General features: G+C 43.3%; 1 protein-coding gene across 2 annotated transcripts; it reads right to left on the reverse strand.

The window, feature by feature from the left end:
* Positions 1-7,719: 7,719 nt before the first annotated feature.
* Positions 7,720-10,063, reverse strand: LOC109761074 (B3 domain-containing protein Os06g0194400). Of its 2 annotated transcripts, none has more exons than XM_073508133.1 (6): positions 9,866-10,063; positions 9,672-9,784; positions 9,406-9,556; positions 9,104-9,310; positions 8,665-8,745; positions 7,720-7,953 (listed from the first exon to the last, which is right to left on the reverse strand). In XM_073508133.1, the coding sequence occupies exons 1-5, from the start codon at positions 9,992-9,994 to the stop codon at positions 8,698-8,700; spliced, it is 648 nt and encodes a 215-aa protein (XP_073364234.1). In that variant the 5' UTR covers positions 9,995-10,063; the 3' UTR covers positions 7,720-7,953; positions 8,665-8,697. The 2 variants fall into 2 exon arrangements, with proteins under 2 accessions (XP_073364234.1, XP_045088669.1); XM_045232734.1 differs by having other exon boundaries at positions 7,720-7,963.
* Between the last annotated feature and the right edge of the window lie 806 nt (positions 10,064-10,869).

Raw genomic sequence — 10,869 nt, forward strand, 5'->3', positions numbered from 1 at the left:
AATGAATGTCCTGAAGCTAAGAATGGGAATGGTAATGGAAGCTCGGGGAAGAAGCCGAACCCTTTCAACAAAGGACAAGTGAACCACGTTAACGTGGAGGAGGTAGAAGCCCAGCCTGATGCAGTAATAGGTAAGTTTTTGGTTAAGTCATTTACTGCAATCGTTCTTTTTGATACTGGTGCATCACATTCATACATATCAAGGGGATTTGTGGATAAGTATAAGTTGCCCACCAAAGTTCTTAGAACACCTATGTTAGTAAGCTCGCCAGGAGCAGAGTATATGGCAAGCCAAGGATGTTTTCAGATGCCATTGGCCATAGGTAGGCATGTTTTCCCCTCAGACCTAATAGTTTTGGAGTCGCAAGGTTTGGATGTGATTTTGGGAATGGATTGGCTATCGATGTATGGAGGAAATATCGATTGCGCCAGTAAGACGATCTTGCTTACTACCCCAGAAGGAAGAAGGATTAAGTATGTATCCCGGCATGTGCCGAAGAGGACTCAAGTGAATTCCTTATCAGGAGTTGTACAGAAGGAAGTACCAGTGGTGAAGGATTTCCCTGATGTATTTCCAGAGGAGTTGCCAGGCATGCCACCGGATAGAGACATTGAGTTTTTGATTGAGCTTTTGCCAGGCACAGGGCCAATATCTAAGAGACCGTACAGAATGCCCGCAAAGGATTTGGAGGAAATTAAGAAGCAAATTAAGGAGTTACTGGATAAAGGATATATTCGCCCAAGTTTGTCACCTTGGGGATCACCAGTACTTCTAGTGGAGAATAAAGATGGATCGTTGAGGATGGTTGTTGATTATCGTGGATTGAATGAAGTGACCATCAAGAACAAGTACCCACTGCCGATGATCAATGATTTGTTTGACCGACTACAAGGAGCTAAAGTATTTTCCAAGATCGATTTGCGATCAGGATACCACTAGTTGAAGATTCGAGAGCAGGATATACCTAAGACAGCTTTTACCACAAGGTATGGGCTATATGAGTACACCGTTATGTCATTCGGTCTGACTAACGCACCTGCCTACTTTATGAACATGATGAACAAGGTATTTATGGAGTTTTTGGATAAGTTCGTCGTGGTGTTCATTGATGATATTCTGGTCTATTCGAATAATGAAGAAGAGCATAAGGAGCATTTGCGTTTGGTACTTGGAAAGCTCAGAGAACATCAGTTATATGCCAAGTTCAGCAAGTGTGAGTTTTGGTTAAAGGAAGTTGGATTCCTTGGACATGTTATATCCGGAGAAGGAATAGCAGTAGATCCCACCAAGGTTAACACTGTGACAAATTGGGAGTCACCCATGATAGTTGGAGAGATCCGGAGTTTCCTTGGACTCGCAGGATACTACCAGAGGTTCATTGAGAATTTCTCAAAGATTGCAAAGCCTATGACGGAATTGTTGAAGAAGGACACCAAATTCAATTGGACTGATGAATGTGAGGCCAGTTTTCAGGAGTTGAAAAGACGCTTGGTTACATCACCAGTGTTGATTCTACCAGATCAACGCAAAGATTATGAAGTGTATTGCGACGCTTCTCGTCGAGGACTTGGAGCAATGCTTATGCAGGAGGGAGGAGTTGTTTCATATGCCTCACGACAGCTTAAACCCCATGAGTTGAATTATGCTACACATGATTTGGAGTTAGCAGCCGTAGTGCATGCGTTGAAGACATGGAGACATTTTCTCATCGGAAACCATTGTGAGGTGTACACGGATCACAAGAGTTTGAAGTACTTTCACGCAGAAGGAGTTGAATCTCAGACAGAGGAGATGGCTAGAGCTCATTAAGGATTATGATATGAGATTGCATTATCACCCAGGAAAGGCTAACGTAGTAGCTGATGCGTTGAGCCACAAGAGTCATGTAAATACCCTCATGACCGGAGAGTTACCCAAGGAGTTAGCAGAAGACCTTTGCGAGCTGCGTTTGGAGATAGTTCCAAGAGGTTATGTAGCAGCCTTGGAAATTCAGTCTACCTTGATGGATAAGATCAGAGAAGCTCAGAAGACGGACAAGGAGATTGCCGAGATAAAGGAAAGGATGAGTAAAGGAAAAGCCAAGGGATTTCGTGAGGATGAGCACGATACCTTATGGATTGAGGACCGCGTATATGTGCCCAATGATCAGGAGATCAGGAAGTTGATTCTGCAAGAGGCCCATGATTTGCCGTATTCGATTCACCCAGGAAATACCAAGATGTATCTGCATTTAAAGGACAGTTTCTGGTGGACCGGAATGAAGAAGGATATTGCGGAGTATGTAGCAGTTTGTGATGTATGTCAGAGAGTGAAGGCAGAACACCAGAAGCCAGCAGGATTGCTACAGCCATTGCCGATACCCGAATGGAAGTGGGATAAGCTAGGCATGGATTTCATCACGGGATTGCCCAGGACTCGTTCAGGCTATGACTCGATATGGGTTGTAGTCGATCGATTGATGAAGGTAGCTCATTTCATCCCAATAAAGACCACTTATACCAGTGCTAAGTTGGCAAAGATATACATGACCAGGATCGTATGTCTGCATGGAGTTCCGAGGACCAGTGTATCAGATAGAGGAACCCAGTTTACTTCAAAGTTTTGGAATCAGTTGCATGAAACTTTGGGAACCAGACTAGAGTTCAGTACAGCTTTTCACCCGCAGACAGATGGACAGACTGAAAGAGTAAATCAGATTCTGGAGGACATGCCGAGAGCTTGTGCGCTAGATTATGGATCCAGTTGGGATGATAATTTACCGTATGCAGAGTTTTCTTACAACAACAGCTACCAATCCAGTTTGAAGATGGCCCCTTTCGAAGCTCTGTACGGAAGGAGGTGCAGGACACCGTTGTTGTGGGATGAAGTTGGAGACCGCCAGTTGTTTGGACCAGATTTGATTAAAGAGTCTGAACAGAAGGTGAAGTTGATTCGCGATAGGCTCAAGGTAGCCCAGTCCAGGCAGAAGAGCTATGCAGATTCTAAATGCAAGGAGACAGTTTACGAAGTCGGAGACCGAGTTTATCTTCGGGTGTCCCCACTTCGAGGAGTTAAGCATTTTGGAGTTAAGGGAAAGTTAGCGCCACGTTTTGTAGGACCATACAAAGTTTTGGAGCGTATGGGAGAAGTTGCTTACAAGTTGGAATTGCCCAAAGGATTGTCGGGAGTTCACGATGTGTTTCCATGTATCCCAGCTGAAGAAGTGCCACGCGGAGATGGCTGATATACCTTTGAGAGATACATTGCCACTGGAAGCGATTCAGTTGGATAGTGATTTGACCTATGAGGAGAAACCATTCAAGATTCTCGAATATGCCAGCTGAGTCACCCGCAACAAGGTTATAAAGTTTTGCAAAGTTCAGTGGAGCCACCATACCGAGGATGAAGCCACTTGGGAGCGAGAGGAAGACCTACGGAAGGATCACCCTCACCTATTTTCTAGCCAACCCGAATCTCGAGGACGAGATTCATCTTAAGGGGGTAGGTTTGTAACATCCCAAATTTTCAATTTGGAATGTTATACATTAGATCATCATGCATATCATATTATATTGCATTTCGGTTTGCGATCCTTGAAATTTTAAGCAACTCAAGGACCCACGGAGAGAGTTGGGGATTTCACGATTTTCATATTTGAATTTTATCAAATATCAAAACGAGGATCATTTGTTTTAATTATTTTTCTCTCCGAAAAATGTTTCATATTTAAAATACATGAGAGGGGATAATATGACTTCTCAAAAAATAATGAAATACTGGAGGAACAATATTAAAAACAAATATATGATTTTATTCGGATTTTATTTCTATTTTATTTGCCTAGGAAAAATATGCGTTTTTCAAAATTGCATTTTAGGCCCAAATAAATGTTCATCTTGTCCGGCTTATTTTTAGAGGACGGGGAAATGTTATTTCGGGATTTTTGAAGTCCGTTTAGTATTTCTTTTCTTTTTTTCTGCACGTCTGAATTGTTTTTTTTAAGTCAACCGACTCCGGGCCTTACCCGAGCGGGACTCCTCGGGCCGGCCCTTATAAGCCGCGACCCCGGCGCCCCCAGCCCACCCGCCGCCAACCCTAACCCTAGCCGCCGCCCCGCCGCCGCCGCCGTCCGCCCCTAGCCGACCCTACCGGACCCCGCCACCTCACTGCCTCGCCGGAGATCTCGCCGGACTCGAGGTAGCCGCCGCCTTTTTTTTATAAAACCGTTCGGTTTTAAAAAAAAACCTAAATCCGTTTTTTTGATCGGTTCGGTTTATTTTTTTATCGGTTTAGTTATTTAGTGGACGTTCGTCCGTACGTTCGTTTTAACGAACGGTTTTCATTGTTTAGCCGCAGACAGCGAACGTTCATTCGTTAGCCTGTTCGTCAGTTTTTCTTTTTCTCGGAATTTTTCGCGAATATTTTCGATCGCGATTTCCGATCTGTTTTTCGTTTTAGTATAACTTTTCGCTCGTTTATCGGAATCAGGCGATTCAAGCGCCTAGAGTTTCGTCTCGAAACCCTCTTTCTGTTTAACCAACTTGAACAAGTTTTTGGTACAGTAAAAATTGACTTAGGTCCAGATTAGTAAACGGAGCTTGTTTCTTTCGCCGTTTGAGTTTCGTTGCTTCGTTCGATTTGATTCTTTTTAAAAACCGGAGTTCTTAAGTTGAACTTTCTGGTTAGATCTCTTATTTTGAGTTTTACCCGTGCACCCTTGCTTGATTGCTTATGTATGTTATTGTTTGTTAGCGATAGAGTACCCGGAGTGCGAAGCGTGCTACTACGAGTCTCTAGGTTTCACGGATCATCAGCAAGGCAAGTAACACTTTGATCATACCTCTTTACCACCCAGTTTTACTGCATTAGATCAACCCTCAAACTATTGCATGGTTAGGATCTGTTTAATTTGTGGGTTTTGGGAAGTAGATGAGGTAGTACCTATTACCTGTTTTATTATCAAACCCTTGGGAGTTACTTCTACGTTTGCTTATATTGCTATGCTATGCTCGTAGACGTGGATTGGGTTTGAGTGATTACATGACAGATGTGAGATTGTTAATTAATGGTTAACTTAAGGTGGCTACTTAAATACACATCTAGGTGGATTGAGGCACCTGGGGAACCCAGTGTTGCCTGTTTTTTTTGGAAATCCCGGGGTACCGTGTGATTCTCCTATGGACCGCCACCCAGGCTCAAAGGGATCATGAGATTATTCATGCTAGAAACTTCCGTGTGCAGCCACAAGCTATTATGGGCTTTAACATAGTTGATTAAGTCGTGTGAACTCTTACAGTGGTAGACTAGCAGATGTAGGGGAAAGTAGGTGTAACTGTCTACCCATCATAAGGTGCTAACGCTTCTGAAAGACTGTGTCTCGGTCATCAGTTTCTCAAACATCATGAAGTGCGAGAAATCCAACGGAGGAGATCGAGTCTTGTGGGGAAAAGTGCGCAAACCTCTGCAGAGTGTATAATCTAATCATGGTTAACCGTGTCCCCGGTTATGGACATCTCGAGTATCTAGTTTTTGGATTATCATGTGAATCTCATCATGTTACTTAATTAAATTTGTTGGGTTTAATGAAGATTGCTTAATTGGGATTGAGTTGGGTGAACCTTCTCAATGTTTAACAACCACCATAATAGTTAAATAAAATTTTATTCCTTTGTTGTAGGGAAAAATTGGCTTTTCACAAAATTGTAACCATAGAGCTTTCCACCAGCCAAATATGCATGTAGTGTTAGCATTATTCTGCTCATTACTCTCTATGTGTTACTTTGCCAGCATATTCCATGTGCTGACCCGTTTTCGGGCTGCAACGTTCATGTTGCAGACTTTTCAGACGACGATTAAGGTGCCATAGGTCGTGGTCTTATACTCAGTGATGCCGTTGGAGTTGATGGACTCACTTTATCTTCCAAGCCTTCCGCTGTTATTATCGTATTAGATGGCCTTAAGCCATATTTATTGTAATAAGTTCTCTCTTGAGACTATTCGATGTAATAAGTGTGTGATTGCTACTCTGTTATAAATCCTTCAAGTACTGTGCGTGTCAGCATTACCGATCCAGGGATGACACTGATGCACAGAGACTAGACTGTTTGAGGTCTGGTCGCTACAAAAGATCTTCGTAGAATATGTAGGAGCCAATATGGGCACCCAGGTTCCGCTATTGGTTATTGGCCGGAGAGGTGTCTCGGTCATGTCTACATAGTTCTCGAACCCGTAGGGTCCGCACGCTTAACGTTCGTTGACGATATAGTGTTATATGAATTATATGGAATTGGTGACCGAATGTTGTTCGGAGTCCCGGATGAGATCACGGACATGACGAGGAGCTCTGGAATGGTTTGAAGGTAAAGATTGATATATATGACGATACTATTTGGACACCGGAAGGGTTTCAGGTAGTACCGGGTCGTCATCGGATCACCAGAAGGGGTTTCGGGAAGCCCCGGGAGGATGATGGGCCTATTGGGCCAATAGAGGGGAGCACACCAGCCCACAAGGGGCTGGCGCACCCCCCTATGGCAGCCGGCCTATGGGAGAAAGCAAGGAGGGGGATTCGGCCTCCCCCTTCCTTCCCTTTCCCCCTCCGACATATATGGTAGGGGGGCGGCCAGGGCAGGAGCCCAAGTAGGATTCGACCCTACTTGGGGCGCCTCCTGGCTGCTCCCCTTTCCCCCACCTATATATATATATATATATATATATATATATATATATATATATATATATATATATGGGAGGGGGCGCCACACATAACTACGACAATCTCTTAGCCGTGTGTGGCGCCCCCCTCCACAGTTCCGTCCCTCGGTCATATTTTCATAGTGCTTAGGCGAAGCCCTGTGGAGATAGCATCACCACCACCGTCACCACGCCATCATGCTGCCAGAACTCATCCACTACTTTGCATTCTTGCTGGATCAAGAAGGTGAGGACGTCACCGAGCTAAACGTGTGCTGAACGCGGAGGTGTCGTACGTTCGGTACTCAATCACTTGGATCGCGAAGAAGTTCGACTACATCAACCGCGTTAATAAACGTTGCCACTTACGATCTACGAGGATACGTAGACACACTCTCCCCTCTTGTTGCTATGCATCTCCATGGATAGATCTTACGTGTGCATATAATTTTTTTGTTTTTTAGATGGACCTAACAAACTGGAAGAAAGGGAGTACTTAAGTTTGAAGCTTTTAGACATTTAATGGCTGATGGTGGTTCTCATTTGTTGTATGGTGCATTAAAAACAGTTCTAGAGTGGCATCACCTTAGCATCCTCAAACTATTAGTCAAGTAGGATTAATTATTAGGAAAACTAGGTTGATGTGCAACAAGACTACTAATCAGTTAACAAGGATTTGCATATATACTCACTTACAAGATTTTTCCAGTTGCAATACACCCCAAATGGCACTGTTACAATAATAAGATGATGCTTTTGTTTATTCCATAGCAAATGGTTATCTCACCAAAGAATACTACCGTGGTGATAGACTATTGCAACTGAAAAATGTTCTGTTGTGGTAGCAACAAAAACGATTGTGGTGGGACACTAAAAATTATTGTGATTGGCATCCCAACAATTTTTTTGTTGTGATAACATCTTGACATAATGACTGTGCATACACATGCATGATTACATAAAAAAATACAACATACTATACAACATGCATTACAAAAAGCTGTATAGTATGTTCAGAAGCCAAAGCATCGACAAAAAAAAAGAGTATGTTCAGAAGCCAAAGCATCGGCACATTAAATAATTTAAAAGCGAATATATCTGAAAATACATAGGTAAATATACTTAAGGTCTGAAAAGGGTACATTTTCTAGTTTCTAGAGACAAAGACCTAACCAAATGAAATACTTTGTTTCCACTACCATTCTTCATTCCATGTTAATAGATTAAACTTCAGGACAGCAAGGCTCCCATTGATCTTCGCTTCAGTCATATATTTCCATCCTGCAAGGCACTGAGCAAACCAATTAGTTAGATAGTATAAAGGCTAAGGTGAAGCAACTTTTTTTTTGCAGGAGCTAAGGTGAAGCAACTAATTTGATTCAGTTCTACATCTATTAGTCTACACAATTTATAAGGAAAAAAAGATGGATACTACTCCCTCCATATATTATGGGACGGAGGGAGTATAATTTTTATGGGAATCGAAACATGATATCCAAGTCAGGCTAATGTTCGGCGCTCACAAAGGCAAAATAGCAACTTTACATCTCTACAATATACTGCTTTGCACAGGTGCTGGTTGATGGCGGAGTACTGAACAGCTTAACATGGCTACAGAGAAGTGGAATAAGTTTGGAAGTAATGATTCATAGAGTATTGTTAATTCTTTTATAGAAATTGACTGTTTAACCTTCAGCATGATGTTTAAACCGTCATAGTTTAACTACCGTGCACAACAGCAAAACAAGGAGCATCTAGGGATAAAAAAAATGGTAAACCAGAATTTCCTCTTCTAGACTACTGTATGGTAAACTGTAAAAGTGTAAACTGTTCAAGAACATCTTGGAAATCAAATGGAGAAGAGAATCATTAAGGTTGAGGCACGAAGCATCATAGTAAAAAGAAATGGTTACATAGCACAAAAAAAATGAATTATATTTCTTAACACTTGAATTATTGCGAACCAATGAGATGATGGTAAGATCAACTTACCTGTTGTGGTCGCAATAGTTGAAGCTAAAGGCGTCAACAGTGGTCCTTTTTGTAGTAGGAACTTGCTCTAATTATGTAGACCTGCATCATTTATGTAATAGAGGTTGCATCGTTAGTCATAGTAAATTAATATACATGGATCGTCCCCATCATTATGTCTTAATGATCCCTTTTTGTTCATTTGTATTCCAGTTTCGAAATGCAGTAACTCGATCAACATCACATCATTGTTTGACTGCACAAAAACATCGAACTTAAAATGTGAACATTCATGTGGATAACACCAGTAACTCAGCAATCAATTTTTTTAGAAGCTTTAGAATCATATAATGCTCATTTTGAAGTCCATAAGAAATGACTTATCAACTCAAACCGCATGTGGTTTTAAGAGATACCTCGAGTTCCAAACATGGCTCTAGAACAACTTTTAGAATCTCACCTTAAACTTTGTCCTCTGGACTTGCTGGAACACCAAGCAATCACCATCAGCCAGCTTGTGACCGATGGCGAACAAGTTCCACCCAGAGCCGATGGCACCATGTTGCGCCATGTAAGGCATGGGAAACTCCCCATCCTCTTCATCCACCAGAAAGATCATCTCATCAAACCATGGGAGATAGCTCTTCTTGAATTGCTGCGGGATGGTCTGCAAGATATCCGACCAAATCAACATCGAGTAAGCCATTACCGTCTAGATGGGATGGAAATAATGCATCGTCAATTGTGGTCTTCTTGCTTTACCAGCAGGTGACCCGTGGCATAACTACGGGTCATGGGCTTGATGAAGGAGGGGTGAGCGGAGGACAGCTGGTTATTGAGCTCTTTGGCCTTGGTGAAGGCGTAGTCTCTAGCTTCGTCGGTCGCGTACACACGATCAGGTGGTAATCCCCTTCTATTAACATATGCCCCGTTGAAATTAAGCAAGATTTAGACTTGTATAAGTATCCATATTCCTATGCATCACAAATTTCGATGGGAGGAACAGTTTGGGCGAGACATGGGCGCACCTCGGGGCTTTCTTGTCGCGGTAATCGGGTTGCTTGGGGAGACTGGCGACGCGGCCGGACCGCCGGGTCGGGGGCGGCGGCGCGCGAAGATACCGCAGCTTCAGCTCCTTGGTCTGCGGCACGAGCAAATCAGACGGGGGAAGGAACCGGACAGCGAAGCGCCTCTTTTGTGAGGAAGGAGGGGTGGAACTGACCGGCATGGGCTTGACGGCGGCCTCGCGCACGGCGGCGGAGAGGCGGTGCAGGCGCAGCTCCTCCAGCTTCCGCTCATTCTCCTCCACCTGCCTCCTGCGCTGCTCCTCGTACGAGTTGGGTTCATCCATCGCGCTCCGGCTGCCGACGTTGGGGGGAGCGAGGTGGGGTGGGGTGGGGAGACGGGGCGATTGATTTTGGGGGTGGGTGGGTGGCGGCGGCGGCGTTCAAATTTTGAACAAAGGAGGAAGAGAAGGTCGTTGCGAAATTTATGCCGCGGAATTCTAACAGGCTTTAGCTTGGGCCGTTCGCGTTGTCCATTTGTCCGTCGGCCACTTAGGCGGGCTTGTCGGGGCCTCGAGGAAATGTAGCTTTTTTCGTTAAGCTTTTTTGATCCCACACATCAAGGGGTTCCTGAAAGATTTGCTCAAAGTCAACATTTTTACTACATCATCACTACTCATATACTCTCTCCCTATTTACTCCGCATATTAGGTTTTTTAAAAGTCAAACTTTATATACTTTCAGGTTTGTACAAAAATATATTAACACATACGCCACCAAATATATATCATTGAATTCGTCATTGCATATATTTTCACATCATATAAATTTGTTACTGTACATGTTCATATTATTTTCTACAAACTTGATTAAACTTTTTAAAATTTGATTTCAGTCAAAGCTAATATGCGGAGTAAATAAAAACAGAGGGAGTACATCTCAAAAGGTCTTAACCAAAACCACTCACCCAAAATAGCCATTTTCACCTTTACATCCGGATCATCCTGATGGCATCCCGACCGTCCGGTTTGGCAACCGGGAGGCACCAGAAAGTTTCCTCCGGAGCCGGATCACCTGGGGTCCAACCCAAATGTCCGGCAGCTACCCGAATACATATCTAGAGAGTTGTTTCATCCAAGCTGGGTCGGATGTTCCGGACTCCGCTCGGAGAAATGTTCACCATTGTAGAAGTGCTCTTGAATTTATAAAATGTAGTAAATAA

This window comes from Aegilops tauschii, chromosome 2, assembly GCF_002575655.3.
Source record: "Aegilops tauschii subsp. strangulata cultivar AL8/78 chromosome 2, Aet v6.0, whole genome shotgun sequence".
Taxonomy (NCBI): Eukaryota; Viridiplantae; Streptophyta; class Magnoliopsida; order Poales; family Poaceae; genus Aegilops; species Aegilops tauschii.

Coding starts and splice junctions, on each gene's coding strand:
- LOC109761074 (XM_073508133.1), bottom strand. CDS start 9,994: ATGGATGAACCCAACTCGTACGAGGAGCAGCGCAGGAGGCAGGTGGAG. Junction 9,785..9,865: donor CCGCCGTCAAGCCCATGCCG/GTCAGTTCCACC, acceptor CTCGTGCCGCAG/ACCAAGGAGCTGAAGCTGCG. Junction 8,746..9,103: donor TCCAGAGGACAAAGTTTAAG/GTGAGATTCTAA, acceptor TAAATGATGCAG/GTCTACATAATTAGAGCAAG.